The sequence below is a fragment of the Muscardinus avellanarius genome, assembly GCF_963383645.1.
Source record: "Muscardinus avellanarius genome assembly, chromosome: 10".
Taxonomy (NCBI): domain Eukaryota; kingdom Metazoa; phylum Chordata; class Mammalia; order Rodentia; family Gliridae; genus Muscardinus; species Muscardinus avellanarius.
The window spans coordinates 50,586,391-50,607,192 of record NC_137796.1 but is presented as its reverse complement, the minus strand read 5'-3'; the positions used below and the strand labels follow the sequence as shown (position 1 = coordinate 50,607,192).

At 47.3% G+C, this 20,802-nt stretch overlaps 1 protein-coding gene across 2 annotated transcripts in view; it reads left to right on the top strand.

The window, feature by feature from the left end:
* Window positions 1–20,802, top strand: part of RYR1 (ryanodine receptor 1) — a gene marked incomplete at both ends in the record, with an annotated part of 159,744 nt that overhangs the window by 59,184 nt on the left and 79,758 nt on the right. For both annotated transcript variants that reach the window (XM_080704165.1, XM_080704166.1), the window contains 10 exons: window positions 9,198–9,344; window positions 13,319–13,592; window positions 15,353–15,467; window positions 15,551–15,683; window positions 16,061–16,155; window positions 18,149–18,284; window positions 18,526–18,712; window positions 18,805–18,913; window positions 19,468–19,588; window positions 19,685–19,854. In XM_080704165.1, coding sequence (XP_080560291.1) covers window positions 9,198–9,344; window positions 13,319–13,592; window positions 15,353–15,467; window positions 15,551–15,683; window positions 16,061–16,155; window positions 18,149–18,284; window positions 18,526–18,712; window positions 18,805–18,913; window positions 19,468–19,588; window positions 19,685–19,854 — 1,487 coding nt within the window. The remainder of the gene's footprint in view (window positions 1–9,197; window positions 9,345–13,318; window positions 13,593–15,352; window positions 15,468–15,550; window positions 15,684–16,060; window positions 16,156–18,148; window positions 18,285–18,525; window positions 18,713–18,804; window positions 18,914–19,467; window positions 19,589–19,684; window positions 19,855–20,802) is intronic.

The following is a 20,802-nucleotide window of genomic DNA, read 5'->3' as shown; positions in this document are numbered from 1 at the left end:
ATTTGTTCCCATTCTTCTGAGGATTCTCCATACTGTTTTCCAAAGTGGTTGCACTAATTTGCAATCCCACCAACAATGTCTTAGAGTTCCCACTTCTCCACATCCTCGCCAGCATCTGTTGTTGTTTGTGTTTTGAATGATGGCCATTCTAGTTGGAGTTAGGTGATATCTCAGGGTGGTTTTGATTTGCATCTCTCTGATTGCCAGTGATGTTGAGCATTTTTTCATGCATTTATTGGCCATTTGAATTTCTTCTTTTGTGAAGTGTCTATTTAGTTCATTTGCCCATTTTGTTATTGGATGCTTTGTTTTCTTAGTGTTGAGTTTCTTGAGTTCTCTGTATATTCTAGATATTAGTCCTCTATCAGTGGTGTAGGTGGCAAAAATCTTCTCCCATTCTGTTGGCTCTCGATTGAGGTTCTTGATAGTTTCCTTTGCTGAACAGAAGCTCTTCAGTTTCATGCAATCCCATGTATTGATTCTCCTTTTAATTTGTTGTGCCTTTGGGGTCTTGTTGAGGAAATGTTTGTCTGTGCCTATGTGTTGTAGTGTTGGACCTATGCCCTCTTCAAGGAGCTTCAAGGTCTCTGGTTTAATTTCCAAGTCTTTGATCCATCGTGAGTTGACTTTTGTACAGGGTGAAAAAGTGGGATTAACATCCAATTTTCTGCATATGGTTAACCAGTTTTGCCAACACCATTTGTTGAAGAGGCTATCTTTTTTCCAGTGTATGTTTTTGGCCCCTTTGTCAAAAATCAATTGGCTGAAAGTGTGTGGACTTGTTTCTGGGTCTTCTATTCTGCTCCATTGGTCTATATATCTGTTCTTTTGCCAGTACCATGCTGTTTTTATTACAATGGCTTTGTAGTATAGTTTAAAATCAGGTATTGTGATTCCTCCTGCGTGGTTTTTGTTGCTGAGAACTACCTTGGCTATTCTGGGCTTTTTGTTATTCCAGATAAATTTAAGGACTGATTTTTCTATGTCTGTGAGGAATGATCTTGGTAGTTTAATGGGCATTGCATTAAATCTGTAGATCACTTTTGGGAGGATGGCCATTTTAATGATATTAATTCTGCCAATCCATGAACATGGAAGGTCTTTCCATCTTCTAAGATCTTCTTCGATTTCTTTTTTCAGTGTTTTATAATTTTCTTTGTAGAGATCTTTTACTTCCTTGGTCAGGTTTATTCCTAGGTATTTTATTTTTTTGTGGGAGATCCTGAGTGGAAGTGTTTTCTGAATTTCTTTTTCATTGGATTTATGGTTGGTGTACAGGAAAGCTTCTGACTTTTTAAGATTGATTTTGTATCCAGATACCTTGCTGAATTTGTTGATCAGTTCTATAAGCCTTTTGGTTGAGTTTGTTGGGTTTTCTAAATATAGTATCATGTCATCTGCAAATAGTGAAAGCTTAAGTTCTTCTTTTCCTATTTGTACTCCTTTGATTTCCTTTTCTTGCCTTATTGCTCTGGCTAGAGTCTCTAGTACTATATTGAAGAGAAGTGGTGATAGTGGACATCCTTGTCTCGTTCCAGTTTTTAGGGGAAATTCTTGAAGTTTTTCCCCATTTAATATGATGTTGGCAGTGGGCTTATTGTAGATTGCCTTAATAATGTTGAGATATGTTCCTTCTATTCCAATTCTCTGCAGTGTTTTTATCATAAATGGATGTTGAATTTTATCAAATGCTTTTTCAGCATCTATTGAGATGATCATGTGGTTTTTGTCTTTGATTCTGTTTATATGATGAATTACATGGATTGTTTTTCGTATATTGAACCAGCCTTGCATCCCTGGGATGAACCCTACCTGGTCATGGTGAATGATTTTCTTGATGTGGTTTTGAATGCGTGTTGCTAGTATTTTGTTTAATAGTTTTGCATCCAAGTTCATCAGAGATATAGGCCTGTAGTTTTCCTTCCTTGAACTGTCTTTATTCGGTTTGGGTATTAGTGTGATGTTGGCTTCATAGAATGTATTTGGGAGAGTCCCGGTTTTTTCTATTTCCCGAAATAGTTTGAGTAGTATTGGGATTAGTTCTCCTATAAAGGTTTTATAGAATTCACTTGGGAAACCATCTGGTCCTGGGCTTTTCTTTGATGGTAAGCTCTTTATTGCTATTTCAATCTCTTTGATTGTTATTGGTTGGTTTAAGTGTTCTATATCTTCTTGACTCAGTTTAGGAAGGTTGTATTTATCTAGGAAGTTGTCGATTTCCTCCAGATTTTCCATTTTGTTGGAGTATAGTTTTTCAAAGTAGTTTCTGATAATCCTCTGGATTTCTACGCTGTCAGTAGTAATGTCTCCTTTTTCATCCCTTATCTTCATAATTTGGGTTGATTCTCTCTTTTTTTTAGTTAGGTTGGCTAGTGGTTTATCAATCTTGTTAATTTTTTCAAGAAACCAGCTTTTGGTTTTGTTGATTTTCTGTATTGTTTTTTTATTCTCTATTTCATTAATTTCTGCTCTAATTTTAATAATTTCCCGTCTTCTGCTGGCTTTGGGGTTCAATTGTTCCTGCTTTTCAAGGGCTTTGAGGTGTGTCATAAGGCTATTTATTTGAAGATTTTCTGTTTTTCTTATGTGAGCACTCAGTGCTATAAATTTTCCTCTTAATACTGCCTTCAAAGTGTCCCAGAGGTTTTGATATGTTGTTTCTTTATTTTCATTTGTTTCTAGAAATTTCTTGATTTCACCTCTTACATCTTCTATGACCCATTCTTCATTCAGAAGTGTGGTGTTCAGTCTCCACATGTTTATGTTGTTTCTCTGGGTCTTCTTATAGTTGATTTCTAGTTTCATTCCATTATGGTCTGAAATGACACAGGGAAGTATGTAACATTTTTTAAATTTGCTAGTGCTCATTTTGTGTCCCAGGATGTGATCTATTTTGGAGAAGGTTCCATGAGCAGCTGAGAAAAATGTAAACTCTGCTGTAGTTGGGTGAAATATTCTATATGTGTCCAAGAGGTCCATTTGGTTAATGGTATTCTTTAGTTCTGAGACATCTTTACTGACCCTTTGTCTGGAAGATCGGTCTAGTATTGTGAGTGGTGTGTTGAAGTCTCCCAGTATTATTGTGTTGGGATTTATGTGTGGCTTCATGTCACAAAGAGTTTGATTTATGAAAGTAGCTGCCCCTATGTTTGGGGCATAGATGTTGATTATTGTTATTTCCTCTTGCTGGACTATTCCTTTTACCAGTAAAATGTGACCTTCTTTGTCTCTTCTAATAAGTTTGGGTTTGAAGTCTAACTTGTCTGATATCATAGTTGCTACTCCTGCTTGTCTTCGAGTACCATTAGCATGGATTACCTTGCTCCAGCCCTTTACCTTGAGTTTGTTCCTATCTTTACTTGTGAGGTGTGTTTCTTGTAAGCAGCAGATGGATGGATTCTGGCTTTTAATCCATTTTGCCACTTTATGTCTTTTTATTGGGGAGTTGAGGCCGTTTACATTCAGTGTGATTATAGAGAGATAATTTTTAATTCCCAACATGTTAAGATCTTATTTCTGTTTGAGATACTGTTTATTCTTCTTTGCTTAGTTGTCTGCTGGATGGGAATTCTTGTTTCTTTGGTTCTGGCGTGAATTACCCATTTCCTCTTTGCAGTTAATCTCCTTGAGTATTTTCTCTAGCGCTGGTTTTGAAGACATAAATTCCTTCAGTTGCTGTTTGTCATGGAAGCTTCTTATTTCCCCATCTAATTTGATGGATAGTTTTGCTGGGTAGGAAATTTTTGGCTGGAAGTTGTTTTCTTTCAGAGTTTGGAATATGTTACTCCAAGCCCTTCTGGCTTTCATAACTTGGTTTGGGAAGTCTGGAGTGATTCTAATTGGTTTGCCTCTGTATGTCACATGGCCTTTTGTTTTTGTTGCCTTTAAGATTCTCTCCTTGGCTTCCACATTAGTCATTTTGACAATTATGTGGCGTGGGGATCCTCTTCTCTGATCCTGTCTAAAGGGAGTTCTATAAGTTTCCTGGACCTGTGTATCGACCTCTTGCTCTATGTTTGGAAAATTTTCTGCTATTACTTCCCTGAAGAGATTGTTGATCCCTTTGGTTTCACCTTCTTTTCCCTCCTCTATTCCAATTATTCTTAGGTTAGCTCTCTTGAAATGGGCCCATATTTCTTCAATGTCAGATTCCTGCTGTCGGGTTTTTTTTTCTAAATTAGAAACTATGCGTTCATTTTTAGAATGATCATCTTCAAGAAGCGAGATTCTATTCTCCATGTGGTCTAATCTGTTGTTTATACTTTGAATTGAGGCCTTTACTTCATTAATTGCATCCTTTATCTCTTTTTGACTCTCTCTAAATTCTTTTCGAAAGTCCTCTATTATTTCTAAAGTTATTTTCCTAATTTGATCTTCTAGAGATCTTTGGGTTTCTGTGTTATCAGATTCTGATGTTGTGGTGTTGTTGGCATTCACTGCTCCATTGTTATTTCTCTTTCCCATGATTTTGGAAGTTTGTGCCTTCTCTGGGTTCTTCCCTGAGTCACTACAAGTTCACTTAAGATGCTCTGGATCTCTAGTCTATGGTATCTCAGTCACCACTACTCCTTTACTGTGTTGTATCACAAAGTCTCAGACCCAGGGAGTCAATCAAGGCTGCTTAGACCGTGGGGGGTGCCAAGTTGGGCGTTCTCCAGTGGGGAGTTGTGACTATGGTATGATATCTCTGCCACTGCCACTCCCCCACTGGGCTGCACTGCTAAAATCTCCGACCCAGGGAGACTATCTGCGCAAGTCCCTGGGAGTGCAGTACTGGGATTTCTCCCCTACGGGCCGCAATTTGACTCACGGTTGTTGAGTGCGCTGATGGAGCTGTAGTGAACTCGGTGGATTCGCTGCTGCCGCCACTGGCAATATGGCACCACTGCCACACCCTCGGCTGTGATGCGGCGTATTTCTTCTCTGGTTTTGATCTCTGCTCTGAGTCCTTGCCAGTTGTGCTGCGCCCAGCCCTTGGGAGCTTTAGATGTTCCCTGCACCAACAAAACTGCTGACTGCCGCCCGGCTGTTCAGCACCTGCTCACCTCGGCTCGCTGTCCACCCCTCCTCTCAGGCGACTGGTGGCTGGTTGAGTGGGTTGGTCTAGGGCTGTCCGGTGAACTCGCCGCTGCCGCCAGCAGTAAGACGCTGCTTCTGCATCCTAGGCCGCGAGGCCAGAGTACCTCCTCTCTGGATTTGAGCTCTGTTTTGAGTCTCCCTCCTCTCTGGAGCCTGGTGTTGCTAGGGGAGATGTAGGCCGCGCCGCTCCGGCCGCTCTGCGCCGCGGCTCTGGCTGCTCCGCACCACGGTTCTGGCCGCTCCGGCTGCTCCGGCCGCTCTGCACCGCGGCTCTGGCTGCTCTGCACCGTGGGTCTGGCCACTCCGGCCGCTCCGGCCGTTCCGCGACGCGGCTCTGGCTGCTCCGGCTGTTCTGGCCGCTCTGCTCCGGCTGCTCTGGCAGCTCCGCTCAGCTGTTCTGGGCACTCTGCTCCGGCTGCTCCGGCCGCTCCACTCCGCGGCTCCGGCCACCTCGCGCCGCCGCTCCAGCCAATCCGCGCTGCAGCTCTGACTGCTCCGGCTGTTCTGGCCGCTCCGCTCGGCTGCTCTGGCCGCTCTGCTCAGCTGCTCGGAACCGCGACTCCAGCTGCTCTGTACCGCGGGTCTGGCCACTCTGGCCGCTCCGGCCGTTCCGCACCGCGGCTCTGGCTGCTCCGGCTGCTCAGGCCGCTCCGCTCAGCGGCTCCCCCCAATCCGCGCTGCGGCTCTGGCCGCTCCGGCTGCTCCGGCCACTCCGCGCCGCGCGGGCGCGGCACTTCGGGCTGGTTTTTTTCCGGTGACTTGTTTTTCCAGCCCTTTTTCTCTGTCCCTTGTATTTACCGTTTTTATTTCTTTGCTGTGGTGTTTTCTGGCTCTGAAAGGCGCTGGTTTTGAGGTAGTAGAGTTGGATTGTTAGCGGGACTTGTAAGTGCCGCTTTCCTCCGTCGCCATCTTCCCGGAAGTCCGTCAAGTTATTTTTGACAAGGTTTCCACGAACATTTAGTGGTGGAAATAATAATCTTTTAACTAAATGATGTTGAAAAATAATAATTACATGGAAAAGAATAAAATTGGACCCTTACCTAATCCCATATACAAATATTAACTCAAAATAGATAAAAGACCTAAATATAAATCTTAAGACTATAAACTTTTAGGAGAAAATCTGGGTCATAAAACCTCACAACATTGAAATTGGCAGTGATTTCTTGGATATGATTTCAATGGCACAGTCAACTGAAGAGTATACAAACTCCCTAAAAAATAAAAAAAAAAAAAAAAAAAAAAAATATATTGTATATCCAAAGACAACGTAAACAGAGTTAACAGTTACTGATAGAATGGGATAAAATATTTCCAAATGCTATATCTGAAGGTATATTAACATTCCAACTAGAAATCCTAAAAATTAACAACAATAAAGGCAAACAATACCATTTAGAGATAGGTAAAAGTCTAACATAAATAATCTCCACAGATAACCAATCTTAGTTGTCTATTGGATGGAAAATCTTGTTTCTCTGGTTCTGGTGTGTGTTACCTATTTCTTCTTTGTAGTTAATCTCTTTGAGTATTTTCTCTAGTGCTGGTTTTGAAGACATAAATTCCTTCAGTTTCTGTTTGTCGTGGAAGCTTCTTATTTCTCCATCTAATTTGATAGAAAGTTTTGCTGGGTAGGAAATTTTTGGCTGGAAGTTGTTTTCTTTCAGAGTTTGGAATATGTTACTCCAAGCCCTTCTGGCTCTCATGACTTGGTTTGGGAAGTCTGGAGTGATTCTAATTGGTTTGCCTCTGAATGTCACTTGGCCCTTTGTTTTTGTTGCCTTTAAGATTCTCTGCTTGGCTTCCACATTGGTCATTTTGACAATTATGTGGTGTGGGGATCCTCTTCTCCGATCCTGTCTAAAGGGAGTTCTATAAGTTTCCTGGACCTGTGTATCAACCTCTTGCTCTATGTTTGAAAATTTTCTGCTATTACTTCCTTGAAGAGATTGTTGATCCCTTTGGTTTCACTTTCTTTTCCCTCCTCTATTCCAATTATTCTTAGGTTAGCTCTCTTAAAATGGGCCCATATTGCCGGGCGTGGTGGCGCACGCTTGTAATCCCTGCGCTTGGGAGGCAGAGACAGGAGGATCGCGCAGGTTCGAAGCCAGCTGCGCGCGCTGGCTTAGGAGACCCTGTTTCCAAATGAAAATGTAAAAATAGGTCTAGGAGTGTAGCCCGGAGGTAGAAGGGCTTCCAGGAACCCCAGTACCACAAAAAAAAAAAAAAAAAAAAAAAACCAAAATGGGCCCATATTTCTTCAATATCAGATTCCTGCTGTTGGATATTTTTTTCTAGATTAGAAACTATGCGTTCATTTTTGGAATGATCATCTTCTTGGATATTTTTTCTAGATTAGAAACTACGCGTTCATTTTTGGAATGATCATCTTCTTGGATATTTTTTCTAGATTAGAAACTACGCGTTCATTTTTGGAATGATCATCTTCTAAGAGCGAGCTTCTGTTCTCCATGTGGTCTAATCGGTTGTTTGTGCTTTGAATTGAGGCCTTTACTTCATTAATTGCATCCTTTATCTCTTTTTGGCTCTCTCTGAATTCTTTTTGAAGCCCCTCTATTATTTCTACAGTTATTTTCCTGATTTGATCTTCTAGAAATCTCTGATTTTCTGTTTTATCGGGTTCTGATGTTGTGGGGTTGTGGGCATTCATTGCTCCATTGTTATTCCTCTTTTCCATGATTTCGGAAGTTTGTGCCTTCTCTGGGTTCTTCCCTTGGGTTACTATGACTTCACTTAAGGTGCTCTGGATCTCGAGTCTGTAGTATCTCAGATCCCACTACTCCTTTACTGGGTTGTATCACAGAGTCTCTGACCCAGAGAGTCGATCGATAGAGGCTGCTTTAGACTGTGGGGGGTGCCAGGTTGCACGTTCTCCTATGGTGTGGTATATCTGCCACCGCCACTCCCCCACTGGGTCAAGTCCTAGGGAGTACAGTACTGGGATTTCTCCTCTGTGGCCCGCAATTTGACTCACTGTTCTTGAGTATGCAGATGTAGCTGTACTGGACTTGGTGAATTCGCTGCTGCTGCCGCCGGTGGCAATATGGCACCGCTGCTATGCCCTCGGCCGTGAGGCTGGCGTATTTCTTCTTGGTTTTGAGTTCCACTCTAAATCCCTGCAGTGTGTGCTGAGCTCAGCCACTGGGAGCTTTAGATGCTCCCTGCGCCATGAAATGCTGCCTGGCTGTTCCGCAGCGGCTCACCTTGGCTTGCTGTAGCCGACCGGTGAACTCGCCGCTGCCACTGGCAGTAAAGCGCTGCTGCCGCATCCTCGGGTGTGAGGCCGGTGTATCTCCTCTGTGGCTCTGAGCTCTGTTCTCAGTCTGCTTTCTCTCTGGAGCCTGGTGATTTTTTTGTTTCTCTGGCGATGGTGTTTTCTGGCTATGAAAGGCGCTGATTTTGTGGTAATGGAGATTGGTTGTTAGCGGGGCTCTTAAGCCCCGCTTTTCTCGGTCGCCGTCTCTGAAACATCTTGATAACTTGGCCAGGCTGACCTTGGACCTATGATTTTTCTATCTCAGCCTCCCAAGTACTGGGATTACAGGCCTATTCTATCACACCCAACCTTGTTTACTTTTTATTAATCTTCTCTACTGGGTATGTTACTGTCATCATATGTCTCTTTTATTCTTCAGACATTTTTTAAGTTCTTTGGACATATTTACAATGGCCGACTTAAAAGACAACTGCTTCACAGGAGGAATAAATGAACACACTAAGAATAAATAGAAAATTCTATGAGTGCATGTGTGCATGAGAAATGGATAAACCCATGGATGCATTAATGAGGAAGTGCAGGATGGATTGAGCAGGCAGATAAAAAGATGAATGAGAGCCGGGCATGGTGTGGCACGCTTGTAATCCCAGCATTCGGGAGGCTGAGACCGGAGGATCGCAGTTCGCGGACAGCCTCAGCTACTTAGTGAGGCCCTCTGCAACTCAGTGAGACCCGGTTTCAAAATAAAGAATAAAAAATAGGGCAGGGGGTGTAGCTCCAAGGTCGAATGACCCTGGGTTCCTTCCCCAGACCCGCAAAAAAAAAAAAAAAAAAAAAAAAAAAAGTGAGTGAAATTGCCTCCCCTCTTGACCACCCTCAGGCATTCAGCTGGAGGGGGAGGAGGAGGAGCCAGAGGAAGAGACCACCCTGGGCAGCCGCCTCATGAGCCTGTTGGAAAAAGTGCGTCTGGTGAAGAAGAAGGAAGAAAAGTCAGAGGAGGAGCAGTCGGCTGAGGAGCACAAACCTCGTGAGCACAACCCTCGTGACTAGGGACAGGGCTGGGAGCAGCAAGCAGCTCTGTGCTGGGGGAGTCTCTGACTCCAGAAGGGAAGTGTGGACAGGCAGGCTTGGGGGGAAGAGCTGGGTGGGAGAGGAGCCCCATTGTGGGGGCTGCAGAGTGCAGTGTGGATCAGTGTGGTGGACAGCTGCCAGAGCAGGGAAGTGCATCAGTCAGCCTCAGATGGCAGCACCTCCTGCACCACTCTGGCTTCCGTATCCTCGTGGCTTTCAGTTTCCTTCCTTCCTTCCTTCCTTCCTTCCTTCCTTCCTTCCTTCCTTCCTTCTTTCCTTCCTTCCTTCCTTCCTTCCTTCCTTCCTTCCTTCCTTCCTCTTTCGCTCCCTTTCTCTCTTTCTTTGTTTCTTTCTTTTTTATTTATTTATTTTTTTTGGTGGTACTGGGGTTCCTGGAAGCCCTTCTAGCTCCGGGCTACACTCCCAGACCTGTTTTTACATTTTTATTTGGAAACAGGGTCTCCTAAGCCAGCGCGCGAGGCTGGCTTCTAACCTGCGCAATCCTCCTGTCTCTGCCTCCCAAGCGCGGGGATTACAAGTGTGCGCCAGCACGCCTGGCCTGATTCTTTCTTTTTGATACTAGGAACCTTCAGGATACTCTACCAGCCCTTTTTATTTATTATTTTTTTATTTTAAAAAGTTTTTATTATACTAGGAGTGGTGACACACGCTTGTAATCCTAGTACTTGAGAGGCTGAGATAGGAGGATCGCGGTTGGTTGCCAGCCTCAGCTACTTAGGCCCTTTGCAACTCAGTGAGACTCTATTTGGAAATAAAGAATAAAAAATAGGGCTGGGGGTGTAGCTCGGAGGTAGAAGTCCCCTGGGTTCCATCCCCAGGACAAAAACAAAACAAAAAAGCCCCAAAAGAACAAAACATTTTTATTTTTGGTTTTACTGGGGTTCCTGGAAGCCCTTCTACCTTTGGGCTACACTCCCAGACCTATTTTATACTTTTTTATTCGGAAACAGGGTCTCTTAAGGCCAGCGCGGCTGGCTTCGAATTCGAACCTCCTTGATCCTCCTGTCTCTGCCTCCCAAGCACGGGGATTACAAGCATGCACCACCTCGCCAGGCTTGTTATTATTGTTTTGAAACAGGGTCTTGCTAAATTGTTCAGGCAGTTCTTGATCATGTGATCTTCCTGCCTCTGCCTCCCAGGGATTACAGGTGTGTGTCCCCCACCATGACTGGCTACTTTTTATTTTGAAACAGGGTCTCAGACTCACTAAGTTGCTGAGGCTGTCCTTGAACTTGCAGTTCTTCCAGATCAGCCTCCCAAGTATTGTAGGTTTTTGCCACCACACCTGGCTCTGTTTTCTTTTCTCTTGTGAGATGACTGCTATGCTGAGGGATTAGAAAAGCAGTTTTAATAAACACTAGGCAAAGGTGTTATTTGTATTAGCCACATCTCACAACCTAGCCTGTGATTTTGGTACAGGTGTTATTCAACAATATTTGAAAATTGTACTAGAGCAGCTCTACACCAAATATGGTTAGCAGAGCCAGCCAAAACACTAAGTAGAGAGCCAGGTGTGGAGGTACACATTTGTAACCCCAGCATTTGGGAGGCTGAGACAGGAGGATTGGGGTTTGCAGCCACCCTCAGCTGCTTAGTGAGGACCTTTGCAACTCAATGAGACCCTGTTTCAAAATAAAGAATAAGCTGGGTGTGGTGATGCACGCTTGTAATCCCCGTGCTTGGGAGGCTGAGACAGGAGGATCGCACAGGTTCAAAGCCAGCCTCAGCTACTTAGTGAAGCTCTCAGCAACTTAGTGAGACCCTGTTTCCAAATAAAGTATAAAAATAGGTCTGGGAGTATAGCCTGGAGGTAGAAAAGCCCCTGGGTTCCACCCCTAGTACCACCAAAAAAAATTAATAATAATAAATAAAAATAAAGAATAAAATATGGGACTTGAGGTGTAGCTCAGAGGTAAAATGCCCCTTGGTTCCATCCCATGGACCGCAAAAAAAAAAAAAAAAAAAAAAACACCAAAAAAACAAAACAAAACCAAAAAAACCCACACTAGGTAGAGTTGGTTGTCATGGTGCATGCTTATAATCCCAGTACTTGGGAGACTGAGACAGGAGACTCACAAGTTCAAGGACAGCCTTAGCAAGTAGTGAGATTCTCATCAACCTAGTGAGATCTTATTTCCAAATAAAAATAAAATAGGTCTGGGATGTAGCTTGAAGGTAGAATGCCCCTGGGTTTAATTCCCAGTACCTCAAAAACAAACAGAAAGCACTAGGGAGGAAGTCAAAACCCCAGCCCTCAAGGAGTTTCGCAGATTATAACAAATACAGGTATGAATGTACCCATGTTAGGGGGTCATTCGTACTCAGAGCATAAATCTGAGTAAGATGCAAGAGAAGGGAGAGGATGGAGGAGTTCATGTGAGGAAGCAAGTTGTGAAAAGTTTGGGGGGAAGCTGAGCATGGTGGCGCACGCTTGTAATCTCAGTACTTGGGAGACTGAGACAGGAAGATCACAGGTTTGTGGCCAGCCTCAGCTACTTAGTGAGACCCTCCACAACTCAGTGAGACCCTGTTTCCAAAATAAAAAATAGAAAATAGGGCTGGGGGTTTAGCTCAGAAGTTAGAATGCCTCTGGATTCAATCCCCAGTACTGCAAAAAAAAAAAAAAAAAAAAAGTTTTTGGGGAAATGGTTTGTATAAAGGGAACAGCTAGTGCAAAGGCCCCGAGGCCAGGAAATGCTTGGTGCATTTAAGAGCCAGTGTCGCTGGAGCAGAGTGAGTGAGGGTGTAAGTGGAAACAGAGGAGGCAGGGAAGTTACAGGGCCAGATTGCATAGGACCACTTGAAGGGGACAGCCGGGTACACTGGCACACACCTGCAGTTTTCCTCTGTGTCTGTTGTCTCACATGATAAAAATTAGTACATTTACAGAACCAACAGAATTGTGACCTGTAGCTGGGCACAGTAATGCACATCTGTATTCTTAATTCTTAGGAGGCTAAGACAAGTTTGAGGCCAGCCGTAGCAACTTAGCAAAACCTTAAACAACTTAGCAAGACCCTGTTTCTTTCCTTTCCTTTTCTTTCTTTCTTTCTTTCTTTCTTTCTTTCTTTCTTTCTTTCTTTCTTTCTTTCCTTCTTTCTTTCTTTTGTTTTGAGTACTGGGGATCCAACTCAGGTGCATTCTACCCCAGCCCTTTTTATTCTGTAGTTTGAAACAGGATCTCACAAAGTGCTGAGGCTGGCCATCCACCTACGATCCTCCTGTCTCAATCTCCCAAGTACTGGGATTATAGGCATGTGCCACTACACTGGGCTAGAGACCCTATTTTAAAATTAAAAATAAGCCAGGCATGGTACACGCTTGTAATCCTAGTACTCAGGAGACTGAGATAGGAGGATCACAGATTCACAACCAGCCTCAGCAACTTAGTGAGGCCCTCCACAACTTAGTGAGACCCTGTTTCAAAATAAGAAATAAAATGGGGCTGAAGATTTAGCTTGGAGGAAGAATGCCCCGGATTCAACCCCCAGGCCCCAAAATAAAAATAAATAAAATAGATGTAGGTCAGAGGTAAAACACTTTGGGTTCAAAGCTCAGTACCCCCAAGGAAAGAAGGAAAGAAAAAGGAAAGGGAGAGAGAGAGAAAGAGAGAGAAAAAAGAACTGTGATTTGTGCTTTCAGAGGTACACGGTGAAGTGTTACTTGTAGTGCTCTTGTGTTTTGCAGTTAAACTCTTTATTTTTCCTCTCGTAACATGGAGGGGTCCTTATAGTCTCTGTCTGACAGTGAAGAGAGACTCTTGGGGCAATAGGAAAAAATTGGCCAGGACCTGTGTGCTCCAGAGCACACAGGTGGAGGCTGCAGGTGGCTAAAAACCGAGAAGCCTTTGAGAAGGGGGCCCCTCCCACACGGTCAGCCAGGTGTCCCAATGCTGTGTCCCTTTCCTAGAGTCTCTGCAGGAGTTGGTGTCCCACATGGTGGTGCGCTGGGCCCAAGAAGACTTCGTGCAGAGCCCCGAGCTCGTCCGAGCCATGTTCAGTCTCCTGCACCGGCAGTATGACGGGCTTGGCGAGCTGCTGCGGGCCCTGCCCCGGGCGTACACCATCTCCCCATCCTCCGTGGAAGACACCATGAGCCTGCTCGAGTGCCTGGGCCAAATCCGCTCGCTGCTCATCGTGCAGATGGGCCCCCAGGAGGAGAACCTCATGATCCAGAGCATTGGGTGAGGCGCCCCTCCCCTTGCTTGCCTTGTTCCTGTGGAGGTGGGGGAGGCTTCCTGCTCCAGCCAGGCCCTGGATACCGTAGTAGTGTTTCTTTCCCTCATCCAGCTGCCCTGGGTAAAGGCCTCCACTCTCCGCACAACTCTTGGCATGAGATTCGCCATGTTTGAGCTTCCACTTCCTCATCTATTACATAGAGAAGAGCCATGCCCACCTGGTAGAGTAGTGGTGTGGCTTCAGGAGCTCATGCTGATAGTTGTAGATTAATAGTAATGGTAGAGCCAGGCGTGGTGGTGCACGCTTGTAATCCCAGCATTCCGGAGGCTGAGACTGGAGGATCATGGTTCGCGAACAGCCTCAGCTACTTAGTGAGGCCCTCTTCAATTTAGTGAGACCCTGTTTCAAAATAAAAGAATAAAAAATAGCCGGGTGTGGTGGCGCACGCTTGTAATCCCCTCGCTTGGGAGACGGAGACAGGAGGATCGTGCAGGTTCGAATCCAGCCTTTCTGGCTTAAGAGATCCTGTTTCCAAATAAAAAAAACAAACAAATAAAAATAAAAAATAGGTGTCTGGGAATGTAGCCTGGAGGTAGAAGGGTTTCTAGGGACCCCAGTACCACCAAAAATTTTAAAAAATTAAAAATAATTTTAAAAATAGGGCGGGGGGGGTGTAGCTCGGAAATCAAATCCCCTGGGTTCCATCCCCAAACCCACAAAAAAAAAAAAAGTAATGGTAGAGCTGGGCATGGTGGTGCATGCCTATAATACAGTACTTGGGAGGCTGAAACAGGAGACTCACAGGTTGGAGAACAGCCTCAGCAAGTAGTGAAAGTCTCAGCAACCTAGTAAGACACTGTTTCAAAATAAAAAAATAACTGAAGCCAGGCGTGGTGGCGCACACTTGTAATCACCACGGGTTGGGAGGCTGAGACAAGAGGATCACGTAGGTTCAAAGTCAGCTTCAGCTACTTAGTAAGGCTCTCAGCAACTTAATGAGACCCTGTTTCCAAATAAAAATATAAAATAGGTCTGGGGGTATAGCCCTGAGGTAGAAGGCCCCTGGGCTCCACCCCAGCACCACTAAATAAATAAATAAATAGATAGAAAGGCTAGGGGTGCAGCTCAGAAGTAGAATGCCCATGGGTTCAATCTCCAGCGCCCCCCCCCTCCAACACACACTAGTAATAGTCTCAGTTATCATAGTATCGAGCACTCAGGGTCAAATGTGTCTCATTTTTTCATTCAGCAAACACTTATCAAATACCTACTGTGTAGCCGGGCATGGTGGCGCACGCTTATAATCCCAGTGCTTGGAAGGCTGAGACAGGAGGATCGCGCAGGTTCGAAACCAGCCTCGCCTACTTAGTGAGGCTCTCAGCAACTTAGTGAGACCCTGTTTCCAAATAAAATAGAAAATAGGTCTGGGAGTATAGCCCGGAGGTAGAAAGCCTCTGGGTTTCACCCCCAGTACCACAAAAAAACCCTACTGTGTGCCAGGCCCTTTCTAGGTACTTGGAGATATAATGGGGGTCATGACAAAGGCCTCTGACTTGGGGGAGCCTGACCTGGATCCACACGTCAGTCTCCTTATCTGTGAGATGGAGATGCCTCTCAGAGTGGACGTAAGGATGAGCGCGTGCGGCTCTGTAAGGGGCAGTGTCAGGCCCAGAGCAGGAGGCCCATCAGTTACCACGGTGGCAGCAATGGCCCCGCCCAGATGCCCCCTCCTTGGTGATCCCACAGACTCTCCATCTTCCCACAGGAACATCATGAACAACAAAGTCTTCTACCAGCACCCGAACCTGATGAGGGCCCTGGGCATGCACGAGACAGTCATGGAGGTCATGGTGAACGTCCTGGGGGGCGGCGAGTCCAAGGTAAGGGGCCTGGCTGGGCTGGCGAGCTCCGGAGGGGCTGCGGAAGGCGGGTACTGACCGCCGGCCCGCCTTGCCTGCCCCAGGAGATCCGCTTCCCCAAGATGGTGACGAGCTGCTGCCGCTTCCTCTGCTACTTCTGCCGCATCAGCCGGCAGAACCAGCGCTCCATGTTTGACCACCTGAGCTACCTGTTGGAGAACAGCGGCATCGGCCTGGGTGAGAACCCTGAGCCCAGGGGCTGCCCCACCCTGACAGCATACTTCCTGTAGCCTGTCCAGGCCCACCTCACTCTCTGCCAGCGCACTCAACTCAGTCAGTCACTCAACAAACCCTCGCCCTCATCTCCACCCCATAATAAGAAGTGCCGGGACACCATAGTGACCCAGACAGCGCTGCCCGGCAGCGAGGAAGACAGTCCTGTCTTAAGCAACAGCCGCCCAGAGTGGTCAGGGCCAGGATTAGGGAAGCAAAAACCAGACCCCTGGCCCATGGTGGGAGAGGGGCGGCCAGGGAGAGCTCCGCAGAGCGTGAGGCGATCAGGAGGGAGGCAGGCGAGGCGCCCCGCAGGGTATCCTCACAGCCTCTCCCCACAGGCATGCAGGGCTCCACGCCCCTGGATGTGGCAGCCGCCTCTGTCATAGACAACAACGAACTGGCCCTGGCACTGCAGGAGCAGGACCTGGAAAAGGTACGGACCGCGGAGGCCTGGGCCCTCCCTGGTGCGTGGGGCACCTGCCAAGTCTGAAGCTCCTCTAGGGGGTCATTCTAGACGACCCCAGGCTGGATCAGAAGGGGAAGACTTTTCAGGGTGAGATCAGCGCCCAGAGGCTGTTCGCAGGCTGTGGGTCCCAGCTCTGAGCGCTCTGGCTGGGCGGCTGTGGTGGCATTGTGACCTCTGTGCTCCTGGCACAGTGGGATGTGTGTGGGTCCTGAGTCAGCAGCTTAGCTTTGTCTTCCCAGTTCCCTTGCCAGGTGGCCTTGGCCAGTGACAGCTCCCCAGACTTACATCACCTCATATCCACGATGAGCACAGTAATAGAAATGACTTCACAGAGTGGTTCTGCGGGTTAAATGGGCTAATCCATGAAAGAGTTTGGAAACCCGTGCTCAGCTGGGCACTGTGGCAGGAGACCTCTTTTTAAAAAATCAATAATGGTTATCTGCTATTACATTATTATTGTTATTGTTATTACTGTTGTGGTTATTAGTGGTACTAGGGGTTGAACCTAGGGATATTCTACCCCCAAGCTATATTCTCAGTCCTTTTTAATTTTTTTTTTTTTTTTTTTTTTTTTTTTGTGTGTGTGTGGTACTAGGGTTCCTGGAAGCCCTGCTACCTCCGGGCTACACTCCCAGACCTATTTTTTGTATTTTCTTATTTGGAAACAGGGTCTCTTAAGCCATTACGGCTGGCTTCGAACCTGTGCGATCCTCCTGTCTCTGCCTTCCAAGTGCAGGGATCACAAGCGTGCGCCACCACGCCCGGCCTTAATTTTGTTTTGAAACAGTCTCTCTAGGTTGTTGAAAGTTTCCCCTAGTTGCTGAGATTGGTCTTGGTCTTATGATCCTCCTGTCTCAGCCTCCCAAATATTGGGATTACAGGTGTGCGTCACTACACCCGGCTCCCTTTGTCTTGAAACTACATTGCAAGCCGGGTGTGGTAGCCCATGCTTTTAATGCCAGCGCTTAGGAGGCTGAGGCAGTAGGATCGTACAGGTTCAAAGCTACTTAGTGAGGCTCTCAGCAACTTAGTGAGACCCTGTTTCCAAATAAAGTATGAAATAGGTTTGGGAGTATAGCCCAGAAAAGCCCCGTGTTCCACCCCCCCAAACAAACAAACAAACAAACAAAAACTACATTGCTGAACCTGGTTTTGAACCCGTCATCCTCCTGTCTTAGCCTCCCATGTACTGGGGTTATAGGTGTGTACCACCATGCTCTGCTTAGCTGCTATTATATTACCCAGCTTATAAATATTTTTGTGCATCTGCTGTGTGTCAGGATCTATCCGAGGCAATAGCAGTATGCCAGTCAAAATCCCTATTGTCATGTAGCCAGCATTCTAGTTGGGAGGATGAATAATCAGATGAATGAGTAACACAGAGTTTGTAAGCCAGGGACAAGGGTTAAGAAGCAGGGGAAACTGAACACAGGAGAGAAATAGCAAGTGTCTGGTGGGTGTCTGGATTTAGATAAGAGCGGTCAGAGAAAAACTCATGAGAGAGTGACATTTGAGTAAAGCTCAGGTGATGTGGGGCTGGATGAATAAATACCAGGGAAGAGCACTCCGGGCAGAGGGAACAGCCAGTGCAAAGCCCCTGAGGCAGGAGCAAGCCTCGTGAGTTTGAGAAGAGCAGAGACCAGTGTGTCTGGGTGGAGGCACTGAAGGGTGAGGGCCAGGGAGAAACAGGTCATCTGGGATCTTGGGGCCACAGAGAGGACTTCAGCTTTTATCCAGAATGAAACAGGGCACACCGAGGGGGCGGGGGAGGGTGAGAGGGAGCCTGTGGCGGGGTTTGCTGGGATGGTCCAGGAGAGATGAAGGTGGCTGGGTTCAGGGTTAGTGTTCTGAGGAATCCAGAGATGACTGGGGCTGAGGAGCTCTGGGAATGTAGAGATGGAGCCCTGGAAGGAGGACAGCAAGGGTCCGGCCTCTGGCTGAGCACTGCTCCTGCCGCCAGGTCGTGTCCTATTTGGCTGGCTGTGGCCTCCAAAGCTGCCCCAAGCTCCTGGCCAAGGGGTACCCGGACATCGGCTGGAACCCCTGTGGCGGCGAGCGATACCTGGACTTCCTGCGCTTTGCTGTCTTCGTCAATGGTGAGGCAGGAGGTGGCGGTGGCAGGGCAGGAGGCTGGGGTCACTGGCCAAAGCCAGCCTTAGGGTGACAGTCCATACCCCAGCCTCAGGCCTGGCCCGGGCAGGGGTCCTTTCAAGTGGGCCTGGGGGCCAACAGGGAGGGGCCTGGCTTTACCCTTGGAGGTGCTGATCCTGGGTGGGGGAGGGCAGTGGGGTCCGGGCAGTGGCTCATAAGGCCCCCTGACCCCACTTGGCTGGCCAGGCGAGAGCGTGGAGGAGAACGCCAATGTGGTGGTGCGGCTTCTCATCCGCAAGCCCGAGTGCTTCGGGCCTGCCCTGAGAGGCGAGGGTGGCTCAGGGCTGCTGGCTGCCATCGAAGAGGCCATTCGTATCTCTGAGGACCCTGCACGGGATGGCCCAGGTGTCCGCAGGGACCGTCGGCGTGAGCAGTGAGTCCCCCTGCCCCTTCCTCAGTATGGCAACTGTCCCCTTCACCCAGTATCCCTGGCTGCCTCCCCCACACCACCACCCTCCCCTACAGCTTTGGGGAGGAGCACCCTGAAGAAAACCGGGTGCACCTGGGACACGCCATCATGTCCTTCTATGCCGCCTTGATTGACCTGCTGGGACGCTGTGCCCCAGAGATGCACGTAAGATTCGGGAGGCCAGGGTGGGAAAGATGGGAAAGGGATGAGGCGGAGGAGGCCGGCCTCGAACCTCTGCGCTTGGGCATTGGGCAGCATTGACGGGGCTTTACTTCCTGGGTGGTACCAGTGAGGCAGTGCTAGGGACACAGCAGTGACCTAGACAGCCCCAGGCCTGATCTCATGGAGCTCCCAGACCAGCAGGGAGACAGACAAATGGGAACGGTCAGGGCAGGGTGGGGAAGGAGATTGGGACTGGGAACTCTAGAGTCAGTCCCTGGGGACAGATGCCTGCAGGTTCAAGGACAGGCTCAGCAAGTAGTAATACTCTCATCAAACTCCTGAGGCCCTGTTCCAAAAATAAAAATAGGGCCGAGGGTATAGCTTGGAGGTAGAATGCCCCTGGGTTCAATCATCAGTACCACTATAATTAATTAATTAGAGCTGAGAGTGTAGCTGGGAGGTAAAATGCCACTAGGTTCAGTCCCTGGTAGCTCCATCCCCAAAATAAAAGGGGCACAGGTGCCTGATGATATGCTATCCCTACCCACCACCCCCAGTTAATCCAAGCTGGCAAGGGTGAAGCCCTTCGGATTCGTGCCATCCTACGCTCCCTCGTGCCCTTGGACGACCTCGTGGGCATCATCAGTCTCCCACTGCAGATGCCCACCCTGGGAAAAGGTACAAGGGACCAGGACTTGGCAAGGGAGCCATGCTGGGGGCGGGGAGCGGATGGGCCCAAGGGTATGCCTTACGCCCTGCCCTCCTTACTGGTAGATGGAGCGCTGGTACAGCCAAAGATGTCAGCATCCTTTGTGCCTGACCACAAGGCATCCATGGTGCTCTTTCTGGACCGTGTGTACGGCATCGAGAACCAGGACTTTTTGCTACATGTGCTGGATGTGGGGTTCCTTCCTGACATGAGGGCAGCTGCCTCACTGGATACGGTGAGCAGCCATACCCAGCCTGGCCTCCCTCCCCGCCTCCACAGAGGACATGAGATGGGTCCAGGGAGAGCAACGGCAGCCTTTTAATTGGTCTTGGAATTGTGTACATAGCACAATCCCCACCACTACCTCAAGGTAGAAAACAAAACCAAGAAAAATGCTTGAGATCTGGTGGAGGGTGGGTAGGGGTCTCCAACACCTCCAGCTATTTAAAGAATCCTTCTCAAGTCACGTATGAGATCCCAGTACTTGGAAGGCTGAGACAGAAGGATCACAGGTTTGAGGCCAGCCTTAACAACTTAGGGATACTCTGTTTCAAAATAATAAGGTCTGGGGGTATAATTTGGAGGTTAAAAGTTCCTGGGTTTAATCCTCAGTATCCAAAAATGTAAAGGAAGAAGAATCATTCTCAGTGCTGGTTCAGCACTGTGGGCACCAAAGACAATAATAATAATAATAATAGAAGGTGGAGTCCGGCCTGCTGGCACATGCCTGTGATCCCCAGTACCTGGGAGGCTGAGACAGGAGGATCACAGGCTCGAAGCCAGCCTCGGCAACTCTGACACACTCAACAACTTGGTGAGACCCTGTTGCCAAATAAAAATGGGCTGGGGGGTGTAGTTCTGAGGTAGAATGCCCCTGGGTTCAATCCCTAGCATCACAAAATAACAATAATAATAATAATGATGGAAATTGACAGGCCAAGGAAGATGAGCACTGAAAACTGGCTACTGGTTTAGAAAAATGGAGACCATAGTGACCTTGACGAGCAGTTTCAGTAAGGTGGAAGGAAGGGCCAGTCTCTTGCAAAATAAGGCTCAAGAGAGCCCAGTAGTGAGGCCTGGATACAGGGAGGTCTGACCGTTCCTTACAAGCTGCTGGCAGGGGAAGCAGAGCATCGGATGACAGCCGGAGAGCTGAACTTCATCAAGGTCACAAGAGGTTAGA